This window comes from Pogona vitticeps, chromosome 4 (assembly GCF_051106095.1).
Source record: "Pogona vitticeps strain Pit_001003342236 chromosome 4, PviZW2.1, whole genome shotgun sequence".
Taxonomy (NCBI): Eukaryota; Metazoa; Chordata; class Lepidosauria; order Squamata; family Agamidae; genus Pogona; species Pogona vitticeps.
Window position 1 is genome coordinate 136120285 of NC_135786.1, and position 26288 is coordinate 136146572.

Here is a 26288-nt window from a genome sequence, read left to right on the forward strand (position 1 = left end):
CATGAATGCAATAGTGTTCCCAGTTGTGTTCCCGAATGATGTTATGCAGGAAGCACACAGCTACTGATAGCAAAGATAATATACAGCCATCGTGACATGTCACCACTCTTATCCTCCATGAATTTGTCCACTACAAACATTGCAAAGCTCCAGCGCATTTTTCTTCTAATCCCTCTGAATTTAGTGTTTTCAGAAGCCTGGCTACATATTAGTTCCCCCCTCACTCCAGCTCATTTATGAACAAATCACACAGCAGGGTACTCAGTCATGATCCCTGGGAGCAGTGGCTTGCTTGTCCATTTGGGCAAATAGAGCTGTACCCACCTTACACTCAGGTTACAACCAGCAAACCCACTCTTACCTTCCTCCTTACCTGGGGAGGGAAGGACCTGCCACCAGTATTTCCCACATGCTAAGGTCCAGCCTCATAATACTATGTGTGAGTGTGTGGGGGTAAGAAGAAAGAGGGAGGGTTTACTAGGCTGTCACCCTTGCCTCCACCACTGTTGTACCTTCTATCCTACAAATCAAAATGGATCCACTATTCAGATCCATGGCAAAAACTAAATATTTATTCCTCCTCTTTTCTCTCTGTTCTTTAATCAGGAACTTATAAGACAAGGTCTGCTCTTACCCCCTGACTGCTCACTTTCCTCAGACATCTTTGGTTAGGGCCTTTCAGAAGTTTACAGTTTCATTTCTGTCTACATGTTTATAGACACTCAGGGAACGCCAAAAGCTTAGTAAGGCAGAACTTATTTTGTGGTATCATGTTCTTTCTTTTTTAGAAGGACTTGGCACTTCTGTTCTTTGATAAGTTTACCTTTAGTAATGCATTCTGCCACAGGTACTAAGTTCATTCCAGGTATAAATGTTGCAATCACCTGAAACTGCGCTTCTAAAAGCTACATGGCTTCCCTTGACCTGTCATTAGTGTGGCTCCTTTCTGCTACAGCTGCATCAGTTTGCCAGTGGATTACTGCTAACAAACACACCTATTTTTTGCCTTGAACAAATGTGTAACTAATCACAGAGGTCACAAAAGAACAAGCATATAAAACTGAGAAGTAAGGTTGTAAAAAACAAATGGGACCAAGTAGTCTGTATTTAGGACGCGGGTGTGGCTACATGCCTTCTGCATATGACCTGCATACTTTTCTATACCTTTTCTAGTTTAAAGTTATGAGCACATTCCATTCTTCCACTATCAGGTCCAAGATCAAAGGACAGGCGTTCTCTTTGCAGCTATGGAATAGTTCAGAAGATACTACCTTCCAGTCTCTTGCCTTCCTCTTTAGTCTACAAGGGCCATAAGAGCTATAGGAAAGGAACAAATTTTCTAGGTGATATGTATAGCATTTCCCTTGCACTTTTAGAGTAGCATGGGCTGCATCAGAAAATGCTAATCTGGCAATGGGCTAAAGTCACTAACTCCATATTGGCAGGTGGAGGAATCAGTCTGCCAAACGGCATAGCCAGATGTCCCACACATGATGTTCTGGGTACCAGTATGCTCCTAGAGGCCAGCAACGATCCACAGCAGGCTGTTTGCTTGCCTTGGCACACATGGGGTTGGGGGTCATAGAACAGATAAAGCTGTGGAACAGAAGGGCAGGAAAAGGTAAAGATAGAAAATGAGGCCAATTGGGCTTGGGGTAAAGCAGGATATGCCTTGTTTCCCCCCACCCGTCTGTTTTTCATCAGTATCAGTGCTCAGTTATTGTTTATCATGGTAGTGGTGCCCTCCACCCCTCTTTCTCAGAGTGTGCATGTGTGACCTGGGAAACAGATGGGGATTGTGGATGTTCGCTGGCAGACACAGAAAGTTGGCTTTCAATAATATAATATGAGTGTTTAGCTGGAGTAGAAAGTTAGCTGCAAATTAATGGTTTTGTGTTTTGAGGCTCAGAATCCACCTCTCCCTTGTAATCAGTTTCTGGGCAAGGTACCTCTCTGTCTCAGTTTGATGGTCTGAACTCCATGCCTGCCATAGCAGCCATTTTGTGAATGGGCACAATCTCCACTGCAGCCATTTTTGATGGAAAGCACAACATTCAAAATTTTACATGGGCCCTCACAAGGTAGGAAACCAAATGGATGATTTTCTGAAGTACACATCAGCCCTACATTGTGCAATGTGGTGGGTTGTTGATACTTGAGTTTTTGTTGTTTTTTAAAGAAAAACAAAAGCTCCTGAGAAAATATGGCTATAATGGTTAAGAGAAAAATCCTTTCTGTGACTTTGTCTGTGACTTGGTATTATTTTTGCAAGGATTGCTTCTTTGGCGTTAGAGACTTGAAACATGGTAGCAGCTCCACATCTGAATTTTCAATATATTTGCCAGTCAAGATGGATAAAATCAACTGATTTTTTTATTTAAATCAAACCCACTCTGCTGCCCGTCTATCTAGGCGATAATACATCAGCCATTACAAAAGACATGAAAACAAATTATTGTTAAATATAATGCCAAGGAAGTAGATAAGCATGCACATAAATACATTCAGAACAATGACAGTGGAATAGCTCATCCAGCATGAAATGTGAATCATGTCTACATGAAAAGCACAGCAGAGCCAAAATTTACCTGATAGCAGTGGGAGAGAATTTGTGGTCCTGTAAATATTGGTGAACACCATAATGAACCATAACCCTCCATCTGCCCTCTAGCATGGCCAGTGGGCAGGAATGACCGGCTTTGTAAAACATCTGGAAGAGCACAGGTTCCTACCTTCACCTTGAACTAATGAAAAGGACTGAATATTACATTCAGTTCACACTCTTCTTTAACATTTTGGAAGGTACTGTAACTAATAAACCTTACCAATACTTTTGGGGGGGGGTATGCTCTCTGTAGCCAAATACAATTGTATAGTGATGCCATCTTGACTAATGTGAGGAAGGAATGCTGTCCATTCCAAAGGTGGCATCTTTGACTCATGTTCTAAACCAGGGGCGTCCAAACCTTTCACCTTCCCTGGGCCACATTAGACGATGAAATTTGGTTTGGGCCACACATACATTTGGTTTGGGCCGCAAGGGGGGGCAGCCCTAGCCGTACTCCGCAGCCCCGCTCCAAGCGCACTTACCGCCAGCTGCGATCTCAGCAGAGGCTGCCAGCTTCGACTCCGGTGGCAGCCACGCAGCCCCCCTGTCCCCTCCCCTCCCCTCCCACTCCTTCCTTCCCTCTTTCCCCCTCTACTGTTGTGACATGCCCCAACCACATTCCGGCCGCAAGCGCCGGCAGTGTAACTTGAAACTTTGGAATTTCTTTAAAAATAAAAAATTGCACTGGGCCACATTACGAGCTGACCTGGGCCGCATGCGGCCCTTGGGCCGCGGGTTGGACAGGCCTGTTCTAAACTGTCACTTAAAGTTGCCATCTTTATGTACAAGCCTCCATGGAGAGCCATACAGGTGTTCTCGCTGTGGGTCCCAATAAGATTTGAAAGTGGATAACAGCTGAAACTGCTGCTCGTGATGCCTTCAGATATTTCAAAGCCTGTTATATATATACATATATATATGGTAGTTAACATAACTCACCTAAAATGAAACGTGGATCTATTAGCCAGTTTGATGGATATTCCACATACTCACTCAAGCTCCGGCCTTGCATATACCCATTACACAAACAAAATAGAAATGCTAGCAAAAATGGAATCAATGGTGTTGGCTTTCCTCCACGAATTAAGAAAGGAAAGATGAATGATCTGGAATAAATATGAAATGTATGGTTTTCGTTTAATTACAATTTCATGTAAATAACAACACAATACATAACAATACGCTAATAATGTATAACACAAACTGATGTGCACTGTTTCAGTAATCCTCAGAACAGCCTGACAAGGGAGGCTGTGAGGTAGATCAGCATTATCTCCTCCATATTGCAAAAGGGAAGTAGAGACAGCAGTAGCATTCAGTAAGAGTGGTTTTTAAGATGCCCTAGACACATAACAAGTTTGCAGCAGAGGCATAGTTTTCATTTTGTCATTTGGCTAGTAATTCCCCAAGAGCAATAAAAGATCCAACAGAGGAAATGACCAATTGTCTTTTATCCCATGCGGGGAATTAATATAATGTCCTTTTAAAGAAGGAAAGGGCGTTCTCCACTAAAGTGCTGCAAGTGTCTTTATCAAGTTACATTTATCATAGCTTCTCCACTATGGAATATTTAGTAGAATTGTTTCCAAGAGGGTGATTTCTTTATTCTTTTGTCTCTGTGTTTGTCTGTCTATCTGTGTGTGCACAGAGAGAGGGAGAGTAACGGGCAAGGTCCAACAATTCCCCCAAAGTGGGCGATGTACGTGACCTACAGCTTGCATGTTGGTCTTAGACAGAGTACTTACACAGATTATTTCAATAATCCCTTAAAAATCAGACACTTTTTAGTATACCAAATGAATTTGCCACTCAGACTGAGACCCTCACCCTGCCTCACTTACGCAGCTATCCTTAAGATCAGGAAGAGTTTACATTCTTGTTAATAGGAAGTGTGAAATCATCCTTGGTCTTCCCTTGAAGGGTTAGTGGTGGGAATGCCCACTGGGGAAGCTCACAAGAGAAGCTTACACCTCAATTTCAGTTATGGTGTGCCTTTCTGAAGAAATATACCGCAGCTTTTTTCTAGTTATTTTGACAACTTAGCCTTGGAGTTATTGCCGGGAGACCCTGGAGCCGTCAGCTATCTTCCCTTATGTTTCTGCCTTTGAGTCTTGGATCCAATAGATTTGCAGTAGTATGAATTGGATAGGGATAAAATGCCTATTGTTTATTGATAAAATCATTTGCTTTCCTTTCTTTTGTACTTGTAAGTGGAAATACACTTCTGTAAGGAGGGAGCAAATGCCAAAGAAGAAGAAGTGCTTGGAAAGGAAGATTCAACATTCCTTAGAGATAAGCTGCTCTGTCCATGGGTAACTGCTTTGCTGAGATGCAAACCAATGGATATATTCCTCAAGGACCAATGAACTGCTGCATACTTTTGTTTCTTTTTTTTAGAACTGCATAAAAACTTTAACCCTGTTGATTTCAGGGTCCCCACCCTGCTGGGCACCCAAGTGCACACTTGTTTTATCTGAACAAACCTGTTGCCCTTTCCTCCAAGAAACTGCTTATTATTGCTCGAGACTTGGCTTAATAAAATTAGCTAAGACACCGAGCTCCGGGTGTAACACTTTGTTTCTCAAAAACCATTTTTCTAAAAAAAAAATTGGCCATTTGGAAAGGATTGTCTGACACTGCACTGCTTGTCTGGTTCAGAGGCAGTACTGGCTGGAGAAACTGGTTTTCAAATCTTCAGGGTGTTTGATAGGTGAACTGAGAAGTCATTCCTCTCAGAGACCGTGTTCCTCACAGTTCTGGGCACTTTAAGATGCTGTTTCTTGAATAACGTGTGTGTGTGTGTGGGGGGGGTAACTTTCAAAGGAGATCACCATTCGATTTCATCGAGTTTTACTATTGCAATTTTTCTCTTCCTGCTTCTTCATTAAGACTACAACTATGATATAAGAAGCTTTTACATGTTTTGTAACTTATTTCGGTCATCTGCATGTCTTCTGGAAGCTTTCCAGTTTCATTATGTAATTAAGAAACAACATCAGTTATAACATGTACATCATACTACAGGAATATGTGAATGCTTATCGACTATCTCCCACATCTGTTACCAATTACTTGTATTGTCACTGTCAGTCAGCAACCCAAATAATTTACTACTCCCAGTTTTCTAGAGGACTTCACATATTTTACAGCTGATACATTCTATAGTGCTTCATTGATTTTTCCTTGTGCAGACTGGTGTGCGTCCATAATGTGACTCTAATTTAAATTGATTTTAAAATAATTTAAAGCTCCCTGCCTGCTTGCATTTTCAATCATTAATAATGGGGATCTAGAAGAATATTCTGCTTTTATAAGAGCTTTATCAATTTGTTCCTCATTATCAGGCATCATCTTATCTACAAATCAGCAAATTATGCCTAGAAATGGATCGGCAGCCAGTACAGCTGTTCTAACAGGGGGTTATGTAATTCCTGTAACCATCCCCAGTTAACAATCTGGCTCCAGTGTTTTGGACCTGCTGAAATTTCCAAACACTTTCCAAAGGCAGCCCTATGTAGAGCACATTACAATAATCCAGGTGGGAAGTAACCACAGCATGTGCCACTGTGACCTTGTCAGACCTCTCAAGGAAGAGGTGAGCTGGCACCCTAGTTTTATTTGTGCAAAGGCACTTCTGGCCACTGCTGAAATCTGCGTGTTCAGGCTCAGAGAGGAATCCAGAAGCACCCCCAAGCTGTGCACCTGTGATTTTAGAGGGAGTGCAACCTCATCCAGCACAGGCTGCATCCCAATTCCTTGCTCTAACTTTCAACTGGTCAGGAACACCTCTGTCTTGTCTGGATTAAATTTCAGTTTATTAATCCTCATCCACTCCATTACTGACATCAAACACTTTTCCTTGGATTTTGATGGAAAGAAAAGAGAAAGTTGAGTGTCATCTGCATACTGATGACCCCAAACTTTGGAGGGCACCACTCCTTATCCACTCCATTACTGACATCAAACACTTTTCCTTGGATTTTGATGGAAAGAAAAGAGAAAGTTGAGTGTCATCTGCATACTGATGACCCCAAACTTTGGAGGGCACCACTCCTTATCCACTCCATTACTGACATCAAACACTTTCCTTATAAAAGCATTCTGGAAAAAGAATATGGTAGCAGCACAGGGCCAAAGACAGTTTGGGAAATAAATGTAAACATTGACATAGCAGAAAATATTTGGAAAAAATACGGAATACTCAACAATACAAATCGGTATCAGCAAAATGTAAAGAAAGTATGTTTAAAGTATTCCATAGGTGGCACTTATTTTCTACCAAACTACTTAAAATTAAGAGAGAGATACCAGAATTGTGTTGGAGAAAATGTGGCTATAAAGTAACATTAGAACATATGTGGTTAGTTTGCCCAAAAGTAAAAGTATTCTGGTATAAGGTACTGTAATTAATTTGTTAGAAAAAAATAACAAATAAAAATTAGTTCCAAATGAAACGCTATTATTATTCTCACTATTTACTGGAGAAAATTAAAATTTATCAAATAAAGAACTGGTGGCAACTTTTATAGGGGCAGCGCAGAATGAAACTGCCCAGTGTTAGAAAGATGCTCAGGACGTCACTTTGCAAAGATAGATGAATTCAATATGGCTTGCTGTCAGCCGCCCAGAGTAGTCTGTGACTAGATGGGAGGGGTATAAGTACAATAAATAAATAAATAAATAAATAAATAAATAAATAAATAAATATTTAGTCTAGAGAGAAGGCACCTGAGGGGGGACATGATTGAGATGTATAAAATTATGCAAGGGATGGATAAGTGGATAGAGCTCTTTTCCCTCTCACGCAATACTAGAACCAGGGGACATCCACTCCAATTGAGTGCTGCGAGAGTGAGAACAGACAAAAGAAAATATTTCTTTACCCAGCGTGTGGTTAGTCTGTGGAACTCCTTGCCACAGGATGTGGTGATGGCATCTGGCCTATCACCAGATGGGGACTGGACAGATTTCTGGAGGAAAAGTCCATCGCAGTTTACAAGCCATGATGGGGATGTACAATCTCCAGGCTTAGAAGGAAAGTACCTCCACATGCCCGATGCAGGGGAGGGGTATCAGGAGACAGGGATCTAGTTGTCTCGTGTGCTCCCAGAGGCATCTGGTGGGGCCACTGTGAGATACAGGAAGCTGGACTAGATGGGCCCTTGGCCTAATCCAGCAGGGTTCTTCTTATGTTCTTAAGAAGTGTGTATCAAATATATATTACAGAAAGCTGTTTTATTAATACATGTAGTGTGCTATGAAGGCTTGGTCTCCATTAAGGCCCTCAGAGATGCACTGATATTTGTCCATGTAGCCAATTTCACTGCCTTCCTCTTGATTCTTCCTTTCTAAATCCTTTTTCTACCATAGCCCACTTGAGATCCATAACAATCCTCAGATGTTGAACTGTTCGGAAACAGTTCTGAACAGTTTTGAAACTTTTCTGTGTGTTGCTGATATCACATTTGTGTACTCTCATTGTTTGGGGTCTTTATTATTCTGTTTGCCCTATGCGCAAGCAAAGCGGCACTGCTGGCAGAAGATGGAATAAATCACATTAGAGAATGAACAAGTAAATAAGCCGCTGAAGTTGTAATTGAAAATGTGACTACACAGCATGGGAAATGCAAACATTCACATTCAGCAGGTGGCATAGTTAAAAGGGAACTGCCTACTAAGCCATAAAAAAGGCTTCCTCCTCTCATTAGCTTAGCCCTAAGCTGTTACAATCAAAAAGAGGGCTTGCTCACTCTAAGCCATTTTTTAAAAAAAGAAGAGAACATTGAAATCTTGAAAGCAGGCTTTGCTTGCATTCCTGTGTGCTAGCTTTCTCTTCTCAATTTTAAAAAAAGTTGGCAGACTTGGTTGCCTTTAGCTGTCTTTTAGGGAGAGAGAAAAACTTGCTAAGAAGCTTTGCTCGCTATTCCTATCAGTGTGTATCCATATGATGGCTTTTCTGCATGGTTCAAGTAATCGCATTTTTGAACGGGGGGGGGGGGGAGACAGACTTCAGGTTCATTTGCATGTTGCTTCGTGACATGCAGTCAACAAGAAAAGAATGCAAATTAACCTGCCCCAAACTGATAGTACTTCCCACATTTTCTTCTGGTGTAGTCGGATCCTTATACAACTTCCTAAGGAAACTACAGACCAAAGAGAACTTTCCAGACAATGCTACCCTGGCCACGATGGAGGTACAGGCACTCTATACCAATATTCTCAACCAAGATAGTCTAAAGGCCATCAGAATATCCTCCCCAATCAAACCACAGTAAATCTGGCTACTAAATTGTGCAATTTGGTCCTCATACATAACTGTGAAGGAGCTGTAGAGAAAAAGGAGAAAGAACAGAGTGAGCCGTGCCCTCAGCTAGAGACGCCTGAGATGCAAAGAGAACTAGAGGCAGGAAAGATAACAGAAAGTGAAGAGCTGGATGTAGAGGAGGAGAAGGAAATCAAAAGGAAAGAGGGAAAAGGTTGAGATTTCTCTGGTGGAAGAGGCGGGGGGAAAGAGGGGAAGAGTTAATTTTCCCCGTGTGGAAGGAGGAAACAGGAGAGGAAGGGGGAAGAGAGAATCAGAATTCCGATGAGAGGAGAAAAGAAGGAAGGAGAAGAAAAGGGGGGAAAGAGAAAAGAATTGGAATGTGATAGAATGCAAGGGTTGTTGGAGGACTTCCCTAATTTTAAGGTAGGAAGATTGCTACCTGATCTGGATACATCTAAGGAGAGGGGGACATGGGTGGATCCGTTAGAATAGACGGTCATGGTTCGGCAGGGACAAGGTCCCTCAAGGAAGGTGATTCGTCCGGACTCTTCCTTCAACCAGCCACCACCAGAGGGAGATTGGGATAGACACCCTTGTTGTGGGACAATTTGCGTGGTCCTGAGTGCTCTGATTAGGAAGCCCACTGGACGAGAACGTTTTGGGCCAGCCCCCCAATGAATCCTGTCAGTTCTAAGACAGAATTGTTGTCCCCACAGTACAGTCATGCCCCGCTTAATGATTACCCCGTATAATGATGAATCCGCTTCACAACGATGTTTTTCCAATCGCAATTGCGATAGCAAAACGATGTTTTAATGGGCTTTTTTTGCTTCCCAACGATTGGGTCCCTGCTTCGGGAACTGATTCTTCGCATTACGACGATCAAAACAGTTGATCGTCAGGTTTTCAAAATGGCCACCGGCTGCTCAAAATGGCTCCCCGTTGTGTTTTTGGATGGATTCCTCGCTTTACAGGCAGCGAAAATGGCCGCCCCTATGGAGGATCTTCACTGGACGGTGAGTTATTCAGCCCACTGGAACGCACTGAACGGTTTTCAATGCATTTCAATGGGCTTTTTAATTTTGCTTTACGACGTTTTCGCTCTACAGCGATTTCGCTGGAACGAATTAACGTCGTTAAGCGAGGCACCACTGTACAGTACAGACAGTTACCGGATATCAGTTTGTTTGAATCTGTAGAAGTTGTGGAGTCACCTAATGTTAAACCAAATAAACCTGTTAATGTTCAAAAAGAGACTCAGTTGTCATTTCCCCCCAAAAGGGAGGAACTGCTCCAGAACTTTAACAAACCCAACCCCAATAACTGTTTCGCTTTTGGCAGTAGCACATACCTCCTATGGTCACAAACAGAGCTCTGCAGTATGAAATTATCTTTATGGCTGACCTGGAACAACACTTCCTCAACCCCTGTAAACCAGAAACCTGTCCTCTGTCTGAAAGTCGTCATCAACATCTTCTGGACTCACAGGAAGGAAATGTTGGAGACAGTCTGCCAGGACTTCAATAACTTCCAATTGCTGATTGGTACACTTCTTGTTCTTTAAAGTCTTTGCTTTCATCCTCTGACTTTTGAAAATCTACTGTCATGGGTATCTGTACATTTTTGGAGTCCTGCATGTTGTATTTTATTAGCATTTCCTCTATATTTAATCTCTAATTTAGGACATAACCATTGTATTTTTTCTGAATTTGAACCCCCAAATAATTCTGTAACTGGCCTAGGTTCTTTAGTTTGAACTCCTTTTTCAATTGTTTTTCAAACAGATCAATTTGAGCTTGTTCTTTCGACATTAAGCATATGTCATCAATGTATGCTAGCAAAATATTTTGCTCTTTTCCATTTTCTTGGACATAAAGGCATGGGGCTGCCAGGCTACTATTAAACTTCAGTCTTTTCAGTTTTAAATCTAGACACTGGTTCCAATTCCGTGCAGACTGTTTAAGCCCATAAATTGCCTTGTTTTTTAACCTGTACACCATTCCTGGTTGAGAACTCTCAAACCCAGGTGCCTGAGCCATGTATAGTTCTTCTTGCAGATCCGCATTCAAGTATGCTGTAGTTATGTCAAAGTGACTAACTAGGTAATTTCTTGAAGCAGCCAGAGTTAATGCTAGCCTCAAAGATTCTGCCTTTACTGTTGGGGGAAAAAACTCATCATAGTGTACATCTTTTCTTTGTGTGTATCCCTGAGCTACAAGTCTGGCTTTGTACAGTACCTATATTCCCCATTGATCTGCATTTTTCTTTTGTAGACCAATTTGCTTCCAAATGCTTTATGTTCTGGTGGCAATGTGTTTTCTGTAAAACACTCCATGGTCAACCATGGATTGTAACTCTTCTTTCATGGCTTGTTGCCATGAAACACCTCTTCATAATTCTTAGGTTCATGGAACATGTGACAAACTCTTATTTCCCCCACACCAAACCTTGATGGAGGTACTCCTCTGTTAGATCTTTCTGACCTTCTGAGAATCTCTGGTTCTTCTTTAATGACAGGCTGACTCTCTGCCTCACTACATTCTCCATCCTCCTCCTCTGAGCTGCTGGGACTTGAGCTTCCTTCAGCCTCTTGCTTTGGAACCATCTCTGTTTCCTGAGATTTTTCATCATTGTTTATGGGTATGAACACTTCTGAGTTTGCATGAACTTTGTCCCAATTTTCATATCCACAGAAATTGGCTGATATGGAAATAACCACATTTCTATCTCCATCTAAGAATCTGTATGCTTTAGACCCTTTTTCATACCCCAGAAACCTCATTTTCTTGGCTTTTGGGCTCCGTTTTCTCCTTGTTTCTTTTGGAATGTGCACCAGGCACTGCATCCAAACACTCTCATATATTGCAGGGAAGGTTCTTTGCCATATATGGGGTCTGTTCTATGGCTGAAGACCAAACTCTATTACTGTAATTATGTAGTTCACTGTCTGAATTGCCTTCTCCCAGTACAAATTACTCATATTAGCATTTGCTAACAGTGTGTCTTTCATGGTTTGCAGGACTCCATTCCTGCGTTCTGCCACACCATTCTGAAATGGAAAACAGGGACTTGTTTTTTCTTTGATGTATCCCTATCTTTGTCAGCCCCTCTTTCTGCACACCTGTCAAATATGGCTGCTGATTATCATGGGCCTTGTTCTGCCTCAGTGTGGAAATTATCCTTGACCCCTATATTTATTTATTTATTTAATTTATATGCCGCCCACACTACATGACACACATTTCTTCCCTGTGCAATATAGGACTTTAGTTTTCCATAATACGTCTCTGTAGAATAAAAGAGCAGAAAGCAACAAGAAATGCAACCTGGGTTTTTTGTATATATATTCTCAAAAACCTCTTAACATTCCTGACAAACTTTCTGTTTTAACAAACACATCTTGAAGAGTTTTATTTTATGCTGAAGTGATCTGTGAGGACTTCCTTAGCTCTGGGAAATAAAGCTATATCCAGACATCCTGTGGAAAGCGAGAGGGTTTTTAAAACCCTTTTCTGTTCTCATATAGTAGACATAGCTTGTGAGGTTGAATTTCATAACTAAAGGAATAGACTACACACAATGAATCCATTAGCTAATGAGAAGTCTCTCTGAGAAGACAAGCGCAAAGTGGATAAAATGTTTTTTTAATCAAATTAATTTAAATCACAATTTAAATCAAAACAATCAATTTTTTAATTTAAATGGTCAAACAAATCCATTTTTTAAAATTTAAATCATGATTTACATTGTGAATCTGATTTAAATCAAATTCACCCAGCTGGAGTGCCAACAGTGTTCTTGATTCAGAATTAAACTGAGCAGGCACAATATACTTGTCAGCAATAATTAAAAATGTAGTAACTTTTAATAACGGGTTCAATAACTATTTTCTTAATAACCTTTGAACCACTGCTCAGAACTTCACCAAACCGGTAATGAAATGCCCTCCTTGAGATGCCTGAATAAATAATTGTCACCACCATTCGACATATATGATTGCTCAAAATGAGTAAAAACACATACACATTTTAACCAGTTCTATAGCAATTTTAATCAGATCAGTTTGCATTTTAGCACAATTGAAGTTCTCATCAAATGGATCATGGATATCAGGTTTCAGATTATTAGTTCCAGGAAGCATCTTTTTATATGCACGAGGATTGTATATTGAAACAACATGACTATACCACATTAATGCTCACAGGTGCCTACATAGATCAGAATGCACATTTGTCTTTGTGTTTAAATAAGAGAGAATAGAGAAGCTCCATTTTCAATTTACTTCATTCATCTCTGTTTTCATCCTCAGCTTAATACTGTGATTATTCAGAGGTTAATTCCTTATACTTGTTTCCCATGACGTATTTTCACATAAATATTTTTTAGGATTATAGTTTGAAGCCTTAGAGCAATTTTGAGCAATACACCTTGTTGAGAAACGAGGATATGAGAAACAGGAACTGGGGGTGTTTGACATACTGTATGTTTGTAAGATGTTTGTTATGGGCAAATAATTGTAAAGTCTTTGATCTGGGCAAAGAGCAGAGGAAGGTGAGGAAGGGTAAACAAAGTGGGGGGAAGCCCATCCAGGACAATGATTAATTATCTGTCTCAGTCAGAATAAAGTGATGGAAGCATATTAGGGTCTTAGAGATAGCAGACCAGCTTCGCTCACTCCCCACTGCAGGACTTTAATCCAGAGTAGAAACATTCAGCAGTAAGGTATCCAGTGTAGGATAGCTTCAAACTCTGTTTTTCTCAGTGTGTGACATTTTCATGCCTAAACCTGATTATTTTGTGTCTGTTGTTTTTCCATGATTTTGCATTTTTACATTATTCTTTTTGCTTTATCCTTTCCTTAATAAAATGCGTAAAAATCTTCCTTGCCTTGGAATGATTCTGGAATACAGAGGGCAAACATGGGTCCTGAATCCAGAATCCTTACTACTTGGCCACCTACTGAGTATTTTTTGTGTGCTTTGTGTGCTGATCTTGATCTTAAAGTTTTCTAACACAATCGGGAGGGGGGAGATAGAGAAAAAGAAAAACAAGCCTCGTTTGGGAATCTGGTGGCGTCCCCTGAAGAACAAGGGACTGAGGACCAAGGAGACCACCAGGCAAGGACACTAAAGGAGCCACGCTAGTAACATACTGTGGCGTTTACCCTGTGGCCCCTGCTTGTTCCACCAAACACAGAGCTCACAAGGGTATCTCAACACGCCCTATGACACGCTGCCACCAGTTGATCTCTTTATCAACTTAATTTTCTTATGAAAGACTAAGGTCCATCCAGTACTGACTTTTTAACAGAAACTGGTTTATTGATTACACTTGGTTTCAGGAATAATTCTTAAGCACATTCTTAAAGTTCCACAAAGCTTCAATATTTTTCTTTAATCTCTTCTATATTAATTAACACGGGTCACACTCTGATTAATCAATGCCTAATCACTCCTTAAACACTCTCTGCCTCAAAACCCCAAGCTATTCTCCTCTCTAGCTCTCCCTGACTCAGACTGACTCTAACAGAACTCCTTCTCCCAGGCTCCACCTCTTCAGCAGCCCCTTTGGCCCCGCCTCACAACCACATTAACATATGAATAATGCATATAATCAAGGGTGGACACCACACATACCTACCTAGAAAAACCTGCTGTTATGGTGTACGGGCATAAACCTCGCTACATATGCATCACACTATGTTGTGAGTAACAGTATTTAAAAAATTCACTCAGATCAGTACAAGAGGATTATGATATTCTTTGCCCCTCCTTTTAACTTTTCCCCTCGTTAAAATGTCACAGAAAGACACACTAACATTGGCCAGAACTGTACCATCAATTTACACTAAATGAAATCAAGTAAATCACAGCAGTGAATTGCCACTAATTATTGAGGTTCTGGTTGCATTCCCAACACGTGACTAAACATATGTATGAGTAGAAACTCATTCTTCAGTGGCAATTCCCCGCCATGACTTGGGCAATTTCACTTATGCATATGTAAATCCCCAACAGGATTCCAGCCACTATAAAAAGGAGGGAGGAGAAACTCATTCATATGTGGCAAACTATGATAATGGTGATTAAAAGGTCCTTCAAAGACACGGTAATGCTCAACAAGGCAATATGAAGCACAGTTTTCCATATCAGCACATACAGCAAACCAAAGATTATTGTTCTTTCCTAGAAAAAGCTGGAAAGCAATCCATCAGCAGAAAACCTTGTCAGTAATCAGAAGATGTCCTAATGGAGGATGTCACAAGGATCAGTTCAGTGTTGCCTGCCTCCTTGAACAGTGTTCGCACCTGTTGCTCAAAGAGCCTTATCTATCACCTTTGCCATACTTAGTACATATGATTAGTGTACGAGGGGGTGCTGATAAGTATTGAACCTTTTCCAGAAAAAAAATTGAGCTAGGAAGCTGTAACTGCTACACTATTCTACATATTCCCCCAGGAAGTCAGTACACTTGCAACATCTGTCCTGCAGCTTCTTAAGTCCCTGCAAATAAAATTCTTCCGACTGCTGGTGTTACCACTCATTTGCAGCATTAGTTGCCTCCAGAACAATCCCAAATCGTTGTCCCTTTAGGTGTTTTTTGAGTTTGGGGAACAGACAATAGTCAGAAGGAGCCAGGTCTGGAGAATAGGGTGGATGGGACATCACTTGAAAGCCTAAGGATGTCAGTTTTGGCATTGCTTCACCTGTAGTGTGTGACAAGGCGTTGTCATGCAACAGGGTGGCACCTTTGGAGAGCTTTCCTCAATGTTTTTCCTTGATGTTTTGCCTCAACTTCGTCAATAAAGCACAGTAATATTTTGCATTGATGGTTGAACCTTGTTGGAGGTAGGCCACCAGCAGAACTCCCTTCTTATCCCAAAAAACTCTTGCCATTTGCTTCTGCACCAACCTTTGCACTTGGAACTTCTTTGGCCTGGGGGAACCACGGTGCCTCCATTCCTTAGACTGTTCCTTTGTCTCAGGATCATAACAGTAGATCCATGTCTCATCATCAGTTACCAGTTTGCCCAGAAAATCTGACTCATTTCTTGCAAATTGTTCCAAAACAGCCACCAATGACTCCATTTGTTTCCTCTTTTGTTTGTCAAAATTTATTTATTCCATTTATTCCAAAAGTTTTGTGGTCTATTTTGCTGCCAGCTTTCTCATTTCCAAGTCCTTGTAGATAATGTCACAAACTCTCTCACGTGATATTCTCAGATATATAGCAATACTTTTGGCTTATATTCGGCGGTCCTCCATGATCATGTCATGGATGGCTTTCACATTTGCAGGGACAGAGACAGAAACAGGTCTTCCACTGGGTTTCTCACTTTCAACACCGAAATGGCCAGTTTAAAAATTGACAACCCAACATTTAACTGTTGTATATGAAAGGCCACTGTCACCCATAGTTTGTGACATTTCATCATGGATCTGCTTTCCACCTTTCCCTTGGAGAAACAGGAACTTGATTATGATCCTATGCTCTTCCACACTGAACTTTTCTAGAGGTGCCGCCATGTTCACTTTGGACCGGAAAATTAAAGTTAAGTTAAAATCATAAGTACAGTGGGGTCTTGACTTGAGAACTTAATCCGTATTGGAAGGCGGTTCTCAAGTCAAAAAGTTCTCAGGTCAAATCTGCATTTCCCATAGGAATGCATTGAAAACCATTTGATCCGTATCTGCTCTTTTCCGTCCATAGAAACTAATGGGAAGCTGCTATTCTGCCTTCGACCACTAGAGGGGGATATTTTGTTTCTTTTTTTCTTAGGTCAAGAAAGGTTCAGGGAAGGCAGGGAAAATACAGTCCAGGCAATAGCAGGCGGTCCGAAGACTGTCTCCCAATCCACTCTCTAAACGCTGGGAGGAGTGAGGAAGCAGACAGGCACCCTTTTCACTGCCCAACAGTGAACTGAAAGTTCAAATTTTGCACTTTCGCTGCCTCCCACATGGTTTTTTTTTCAGTTCTTAACTCAAATCTAAGTATGTAAGTCAAGTCAATATTTTCCTATGAGAGCGGTTCTTAAGTCAAAATGTTCTTAACTCAAGCCGTTCTTAAGTCAAGACCCCACTGTAGTTGATATTTGCACTGTTGAATATAGACAAATTGGCCAATACACACTGCAATTTATAGCTTCCTAGCTCAATTTTTTCTGGGCAAGGCTCAATACTTATCAGCACCCTCTCGTAGCTTATCAGGTTAATCTAACTGCCCTAGTGTGAAGTCAACTGTGATTTATGGGGACGCTTTTCAGGTTTCTCTAGGTATAAATAATCCAAAGAGGTTTACCATTCTCATTTTCTGGGAACTACTGTATGCAGCTTGCCCAAGATTACACAGTCTGCCTGTTCTCCCAAGAGGAACAGCAGCAAAATGAACTCCCAGCCTTTGGCTCTGAAGCAAAATATGTAATCGCAGCTTCTCTTGTAAGGGTGAAAAATGCTGATCTAATTGTGGTTTCTACATAAAGCCTCCATGCTATGAATATATATATTGTACTTTGAAACAAGTGCCACTGAGTTCAATAGAACTTACTGTGCTTAAAGGCTATTCGTCTCTCAGCTAATTCCATACAACTTTTCTGAAGAAGCAACTCCTTCTCTGGCATGTTCACTGTCCAGTTTTGTTCCCGAACAGTATCTCCTATTGTGTTCAATATAGACAAAGCACCTCAATGTGAGCCACCACTGGTGGCCTGTTAGACGATATCCAAAAAACACAATTCGTTTTCCAATTAAGTTAGGAAGTAGGAAGGCAGTTCCAGAGCTTCACATAACTCTGTATCAGGAGGACTGCTGTTAAACAGAGGAAAGAGAAAAAAGCGCTGCTGCCACTAGGCATGGATGATACGTTTACAGTATTCAATTATAGGTGAAAAAAAACTAAATTTCTTGGGTCGAATTACAGTCCTAGTGACAGGGCTGGCACTGTATCGGCAACAACGGTTTCATAAATTCCTCTCTTTCCTCTGTTTTCTTCCGCCTAGCCCTAAAGTGCAAAAACAATCCTTAAAACTCGAAAGCCGGTTCACTACTTTCCGACCTGGGAAGGGATGGGCAGGATCCACGGTAAGAAAATTTCCTTCGCCCTTTCACAGTTGAAGGGAAGGCTCTTTGGTACCTGCCCATCCCAACCTATGAAAACCGATTTTTTTTTCTGCCGCGAAGAGGAAGGTGTTTCCTGGGTCCCTGCCTGTCTCTCCCCCCCCACCCCCGATCCCAGCGCACCTGTACGCGTAGTGGATGAGGAAGAGTCCCAGGAGGATCCGGTTCGTCCAGAAGCTGAGGCGGACACTGTCGCTGCAGAGGATGAGCAGGAGAGGGACGAGGGAAGCAGGCGATTCTTGCACCGTCCAGGCTAAAGTGGCGGGAATGGGGAAGCCGAAGGAGCGCGAGGTGTAGCGGCCGTAAGGAATCCCGAAGAAATAGATCGGCACCACCGCCACCAGCATGCAGCCCAGCATCCCGTAGCTCATCAGGTGGAGCAGCCGCTCTTCTGCCGGGCCGGAGACGCCCCGCCAGAAATCGGCGCTCCAGCTGCAGAAGGAGCTGCACAACTCCATCGCTGCCCAAAGGAAAGCAGCGGGCAGCCGACTGCCAGACCCAGCGACCGGCTCGCCGAGCTCTTCGAAAGGCAGTGGAAGCAGGCGGGCGCCGCATTAATAAGGGCGCCAAGGGCCCTCCCCGTTTCCCTCACTGCCTGCTCCTCAGTGGCCGCGTCCGGAGAAGGGCATGGCCGAGCGGCGCGTTCTAGGAATGCCTCGCTCACCTGGCCGTCAAAAAGGCCCGTGAGGCGGCGTCACAAGCCCCGGCGCGGCGCCAAGGAAACCTTCGCCCTGGTGCTCGCCCGGCCACGACCAGGGCAGGGAAAAGGAGCGAGGCCTCAGGGCGTCGCCGCACCGCGGGCGGGGGGGGGGACAGCAGCAGGAGGAGGAGGGAGAGGCAGGCGCTTGCGGTCAAACGTCGGCGATAAAACTAAAGATAAGCCCGCCCTCGGGAAGAAGGAGAGAAAGACAAGATCGCTGTGGCTTTCGACGAGTCCGCGGGGCCTCTAAAAAGGAAGCCACTGTGCCGCGGGCTGTGGTTTCACCTTCGATCGTATGATAACCCGGACAGGGCACTCTCTAGCAAGCCAACTGCCGGCTCCGCGCCATTTTGCTCTGTTTTCTTCCATTTGACGCTCCACATTCCTGGAGGCCGGCGGGGGATAGCCCTCGGGCACGCTGCAGTCCTAACTGAGACGTGTCTTTGGCATACGTGTTTTGCATGTAACATGTTTTGTTCTGGGCTCTGGGGCTCACCCCGGGCAGGCGGAAACCTTGTCAATCAATTCCCAAGTGACGAGAGTTAAAGCTCCGGGTTCCCATGGGGCTGCATTTCCCCGGGGGAAATACAGACGCTTTAGAGATCTGAAATTTCCTGGGAAGGCTCCCTCCTGGTCCTTCCCAGTGGTGGGGTGACTTGGCAGCAGAATGCTGCTCCTTTGCAGACCCGATTCATGTGCATCTTTGCATCACTTTGATGCCCACTTGAAAGCTGGCTTTTCGTCTCAGTTTTGGGTCCCAGAGAATACTTTGATTGGGTATTGTTGTTAAGTCATGTCCGACTCTTTGCGACCCCATGGACCAGAGCGTGCCATGCCCTCCTGTCTTCCATTACCTCCTGGAGTTGGGTCAAATTCATATTGGTAGCTTTGATGGCACTGTCCAGCCATCTCGTCCTCTGTCGTCCCCTTCTCCTCTTGCTCTCACACTTTCCCAACATCAGGGTCTTTTCCAAGGAGTCTTCTCTTCTCATGAGATGGCCAAAGTATTGGAGCCTCAGCTTCAGGATCTGTCCTTCCAGTGAGCACTCAGGGTTGATTTCCTTCAAAATGGATAGGTTTGTTCTTGCAGTCCAGGGGACTCTCAAGAGCCTCCTCCAGCACCACAATTCAAAAGCATCCATTCTTCGGCGGTCAGCCTTCTTTGTGGTCCAGCTCTCATGTCCATACATCGCTACTGGAAAAACCATAGCTTTGACTATGCGGACTTTTGTTGACAAGGTGATGTCTATGCTTTTTAAGATATTGCCGGCGTTTGTCATCGCTTTCCTCCCAAGAAGCAGACGTCTTTTAATTCTGTGGCTGCTGTCACCATCTGCAGTGATCATGGAGCCCAAGAAAGTAAAATCTGTCACTGCCTCCATATCTTCCCCTTGTATTTGCCAGAAAGTGATGGGGCCAGTGGCCATGATCTTAGTTTTTTGATGTTGAGCTTCAGATCATACTTTGCACTCTCCTCTTTCACCCTCATTAAGAGGTTCTTTAATTCCTCCTCACTTTCTGCCATCAAAATGGTATCATCTGCATATCTCAGGTTGTTGATATTTCTTCTGGCAATCTTAATTCTGGTTTGGGATTCATCCAGTCCTGCCTTTTTCATGATGTATTCTGCATATAAATTAAATAAGCAGGGAGACAATATACAGCCTTGTCGTACTCCTTTCCCAATTTTGAACCAATCAGTTGTTTCATATCCAGTTCTAACTGTTGCTCCCTGTCCCACATATAGATTTCTCAGGAGATAAGGTAGTCAGGCACTCCCATTTCTTTAAGAACTTGCCATATTTTGCTGTATCGTGGGTTTACAAAAAGAAAAGAAAAGTGTGCTGCTTATCCTGTTTCTCCAAAATTAAGATGTAACCTGAAAATAAGCCCTAGTATGATTTTCCAGGATGCTCCTAATATAAACCTGTAGCGTTCACCCTTATTATGTTAAGTAGTTATGAATATTCATGTTAGGCTAATGTTGCTAAGAGGCGGAGCCAAGAGAAATGTAAATGCAGAATCAGAGAGAGAGAGTAAGAGTCAGTCAGAGAGGGAGAGTGGAGAAGAAGATACTGTACTGTATGTGGTGTTTGGGAGATCTGAGGCGATTAGAGTGAAAAGTGATTAAGAACTGTAATGACAAATAGAAGGTAGAGACTGGTGATAAGAGAAGTTACCTATGATTAATAATAATAACATCTGTAATCAATAAAAGTGTTTTATTAAAAAGACAGTGAAGTTTGGACCTGAATCTTCATCCTTCCATAATTAACGTTGTTTTAGTGATCAACTGGTGGCAGCGGGGTTAAAAGAAGTAATAGTTTGCCTTCTTGTGCTCTGTGTTTGGAGGGACAGGCAGGGGCACGAGGGCGAACACCACAAAGCCCTACCCCAAAAAATAAGCCCGGGTTAAGTGAAACCCCGCCCTCCACCACTGTGCAGCAATCAGAAGAAGAAGACATGACTATATTTGAATAAATGTAGATCGTTGTACATGAAAAAAATAAAACATTCCCTGAAAATAACCCCTAATGTGTGTTTTTTTAAAGCAAAAATTAATATAAGACCCTGTCTTATTTTCAGGGAAACACGGTATATACTGCCCCACAGCACTTAAAGCACAATCTGGATAGTTTCCGATTTAATTATATAGGCTACACATTGCCCCCAAGCAAGCTGGGTCCAAAACACCTTGTTCTAAAGTGTCATAACATTGAATTTAGAACTGGTAGCCCTGTTAGCCTGTGCAAGCCTATCAGGCAAAACCGAAAGGAAAAAAATAAAAATTTAAAAAGATTAAAACCTGTAGCACTTTTAAAAACTTATATTTTAATGTGAGCTTTAATGGACAGGTCCACTTCTTCAGGTATATCAAATAAAATTGTTGCTTTATCTTCCTGTTTGTTTTATTGTTATTGATTTTATTGTTCTTTCACCCTGAGATTCTAGTATAGGGAGTGATGTGTAAATTTTTTTTAAGAAAGTAAAATGCATAGGTATAAAAGGGAAATTCAAACTTAAGGATTAGCAAAACATGACATTTAAGAGGTACAGTCTTAGCACTGCTATGCAAAGCTCAGTGTTATAGGTGTCTGTTAACAAGAGAAGTCCATAATACAGTATGTCTTCCTATCTTTATGAAACTGATGGGGCCCTGTGGTGCATCATGTGAAGGAGAGATTCATTGGAAAATACAGTAATACTGGGAAAGTTTGAATGCAGCAGGAAAAGTGTAATACCAAATATAAAGATGAATTGTTTCTAGAGATGGGGACAAATTGCCATTTGGCAAGTCGTCTTGCTTCGTGATCCATCAAAATTCATGAAGCACAAATCTCGTCCCCATTAACTGATTAAACTCGTTCGGGGGAAAGCTGACCCCTCCCCCCCACAGCCTGCCCCCTTCCCACTACCCCTGTCACCTCTCTACCTTGGCTGCTGCAGTCTGTGCTACTGCTGCCACCACCATCCACTGAGGCCTGTGACACGGCGGCCTCCACAGTCACCATCCAGCACTACTTGCTGCAATGGCCTCTGTCACTGTGGCCTCCCTTAAGGGAATCTAGGCTGCCCTTTGCAAAGATGGCGACTGCAGCTACCCTGCCCTAAAAGAAACCTCAGCCACCATTTTTGTAAAGGGCAGCCAGTGTCCCTTATGGCAGGCCGTGGCTGTGGAGGCCACTCCAGTGGATGCAGCAGTGCCAGGCAGTGGTGGATGGCGACAATAGCTAAGGTAGGGAGGGGAAGGGGGTAGTGGATAAGTTGTGGGGTGGGTGGCTGAAGGGCTGGCTGCCTGCCTATCGGCCAGCTGATCGGTGGGCCCATAGAATGGGAAGGCCATTAGATGGGGGACGAATAAAAATGGGGAAATATTCATTCCTTTGTATTCATTGAAATCTCTCGAGCTGATGAATATGAAGGGGCAAATATTTAACGAATCAGCAATTTTTTACAAATATCGTGATCCTTTTTTTATTATTATTATTCATCACCATGTCTAATTGACTCCCTAAAGAAAGACATCAACTTGAGTTTACATGAGCTGAGGATGGTATTGAGGACAGGACATTGATTCTGGAGATCTCTCACTCATAGGTTTGAGATGACTTGATGTTGGAGATGACTTGATGACACATAACAAAAACAAGCTTTGTTACAGTAGTGGCTGTAACAAGGTCGAAACCCCAGGCTAAACCATGAGTGGAGAAGGTCTCAAGCTCTCATCAGTACCAGCTACAATGACCAGTGATAAAGGATTATAGGAGTTGTGGTTCAGCAATGTCTGAAGTGTTGAGGTCCATCATCAGTCTCAAAACTGAAATATGGAAATGTGTTTAAAAACATACTGTGAAGGTGTAGAAAGAGAGAGTGTGCCGTCTGCAGAGAAGAAGGAGGAAAAAGATGATGGAAAGAACAGCTGAATAGCAGCGAAAGTAATAAAGAAGAGAGGAAAGGGTTAACAGATAAAGAAGGGGAGGTAAAGGTGGAAGTGTGTTTGGCTGAAGGGGAGTGGGAGGAGTCAGAAGTGACAGTTGGAAGAGGGGAGAAGGAGAAAGGGGGAGTAGTGTGGTTTAGTGCTGTGGTGGAGGAATATGAGAGAAAGAGGAGAGATGAAAAAAGACAAGCATTTGAGAAAGTTCGCACCCAAGGTTTAATTAGAGACTTCCCAAACCTGCGAGTGGGCGGACTCTTGCCTGATCCCTCACCTCACCAAAATCCACCAGTGCGTGTACCAACCCAAGAGTGGAAAGTAACCGTGGCTCCGTGGGAAGAAGTGCAGCAAGAGCGTGGTTGGAAGAGAGGGGAGTTCGTGGAGGGTCCGGATGAGAGGGGGTGGATTCGGCACAAATGCTGTGGGACAATCTGTGCCAAGAGGAGTCCCCCATCCCCTCAATGGGGTTACAAGAAACCCTTTGGGGACCATCGCCGTTAACCCCCTGGGACTAAGTTCAATGTTTGGAGCATGTTGATGAGGCTTTGTTGCCAAGTTGTAAACCGTTGGAACCGTTAAAGGAAGTGCTGGAGAGTGGAGGTGGAAATAAAAGTTCTGTTGTTAAAGTTATAAGGACTCAACCTTTATTATTTCCTGCTGACATGGAGGGGCCGCCTGAGGGGGAAGGCGAACCTTTTGACAGTGGCGCCCAACGTGGGGCGGCCCCTATGGCAGGAAATGAAGAGATGAAAGATCTGCGACAAACGATTCAACGCCAAGCGAAATTGATCGAAAATTTAGCAGAACAACAAACGTTGTTAACACGTCAATTGTTACAATTGAATGTAGGAGAAGAAAAGGCCAAAAGTGAACAGAAAGATGTGAAGAATCCATGGGTAGCCGGTCCCACACCAATACGTATGCAGAAGATGAGTGCCTCAGATGACCCAGAAGCTTATCTGCATACCTTTGAGAGGGTAGCCACCGCAGCTGGGTGGCCAAAAGAACAATGGACATTGATTTTAATACCCTGCTTAACCGGAGCGTTACAAGAAGTAGTGGATACGTTGTCCACCCAAGAGGCAACTCAGTATGAAACATTCAAAGGCGCTGTGACAAACCCAGACCTACTGGGATATGCCACACGTTAACTAAGCTGCCACCAACCATTCCCTATAAGAAGTCACACAGACCAGGGATGGATTTTCAACAAATAAAAGAATAAGGTTTATTTAAAACAACACACAGGGAAAATAAAATGATCAGGTGAATAAGATATAGTAACGTGGCTTAGTCTCATTCATACATGCATACAGTTTGGTTCACACAGAACCCTTAACTTGAAGCACAGACCCTGAACCTATCAGTTCTGGCTAACCATACAGACACCTGAACCTATCAGGTTGGTACTGACACACAGTAGTACCCTGTCTGACACACAGACTCCCACACCAGCTTCTTCTTCCCAGCTGCTGCTTCGTCTTCACATCCCAGCGTCTCCACACAGGCTTCACCTATATATACAGTACAGCCCCTCCTCCTGATGTCCCGCCTTCCACTCCCCATAGGATGGAACTTTCCCTCCAAACCCATGACAGACAGGTAACATCAGTGCTGTATGTAACACCTCCCCTCTTTATAAGTTGTTTTGTAGGGGGAAAGCTAAGGTGCTTTTTCCCAAAAAACAACCTGGATAAAACACAAAAAAACAGTTATACATACAATATCATACTTACTTATACTTACATTCTAAGTTAACCATATCAATTAGGCATTTAACCATTTACCATATACATTACATCAATTTACCTTTATTCTTACAAACCAAATTCAAAAAATAGGTACATTTAACTTTTTGTCATCAATATATACACATAGTCCATGTTCTTTCGCCGTCTTCATTCTTCAGGTCTTCTTGACAAGGCGTCAGCAACACAGTTCACTGACCCTCTGACCACCTTCACTTCAAAGTCATAGTCCTGCAGATTTAAAGCCCACCTCATAAGTTTGCTATTGTGGGTTTTCATTGTCTTTAACCATTGCAGTGGTGAATGGTCAGTGCACAGAATAACATGTCTTCCCCAGATGTAAGGCTTGGCCTTCTGGATCGCGTAGACTATTGCCAAACACTCCTTCTCCACGGTTGCCAAATGTCTCTCACCTTTTTGAAGTTTCCTACTCAGGTAGGACACTGGATGCTGGTCACCATTCTCATCCTCCTGGCACAGAACTGCTCCTACCCCGCTGTTAGACGCATCGGTGTAGATGATGAACTCCCGGTCGAAGTCTGGAGCACGCAGCACTGGATAGTTGATTAGCGCCTGCTTCAACCTCTGGAACGCCTCCTCACAGTCGCTGGCCCACGGGATGCGGTCATCAGCCTTCTTCCTCGTCAGATCGGTCAGCGGAGCCGCAATCTCACTAAACCTCGGGATGAACTTTCTGTAGTAGCCCACCAACCCAAGAAATGATTTGACTTTTTTCTTGGTGTTGGGTCTGGGCCAATCACGAACTGCTTCTATTTTGGCCTCCAGGGGTTTTATCACTCCTCCCCCTACCATGTGACCCAAGTCTTTTATTTCTGGGCTACCCAGCTGCAGTTTGTTCCCTTTGCAGGGCCTAGGCCACAGCACTTCCTCCCCTGGGTTAAAGTGCCTCTCACTGGCTCTCTGGTCATCCCAAACTTTCTTTCTGACCTTTTGAGCTTGCAGGGTCTCTGTTGCTAGCTCTAGGTTTCTCTTTAGGTCTTTCCTTAAAGAGTCTATGTATGTCACAACGTCCTGTGGGTCATCCTGGGTGATGTGCTCCCAATTTTGTTTGATCAAATCAAGGGGCCCTTTCACCCTTCTCCCAAATAAAAGTTCAAATGGACTGCACCCGGTACTGGCTTGTGGCACTGATCGATAAGCAAACAAAAGGGATTGCAGCTTCTGGTCCCAATTGTTTGGATTCTCTGCCAAGTAAGCCCTAATCATGCGCATTAGAGTCCCATTGAACTTCTCAGTTAACCCATTACTTTCAGGATGATAGGCAGTAGTTTCCTTGTGCTTAATTCCACAGATTTGCCATAAGCGTTTCATGAGCTTTGATGTGAACGATGCTCCCAAATCTGTGATTATTTCTGAGGCAAATCCCATCCTGGACATATACCCCACCAAGGCATCTGC

General features: G+C 43.0%; 1 protein-coding gene across 2 annotated transcripts in view; it reads right to left on the reverse strand.

Annotated features, from left to right (window-relative positions):
- Nucleotides 1–26288, reverse strand: part of SRD5A1 (steroid 5 alpha-reductase 1) — a 47844-nt gene that overhangs the window by 8937 nt on the left and 12619 nt on the right. Inside the window, exons 1-2 of one of the 2 annotated variants that reach the window (XM_020795594.3) lie at nucleotides 18110–18557; nucleotides 3548–3714 (exon numbers count right to left, since the gene is read on the reverse strand). In XM_020795594.3, the coding sequence (XP_020651253.3) occupies nucleotides 3548–3714; nucleotides 18110–18444 (502 nt within the window). In that variant the 5' untranslated portion in view covers nucleotides 18445–18557. Of the gene's footprint in view, nucleotides 1–3547; nucleotides 3715–18109; nucleotides 18558–26288 lie in introns of those variants that run through there. The other variant, XM_078392568.1, reaches the window with a different exon arrangement.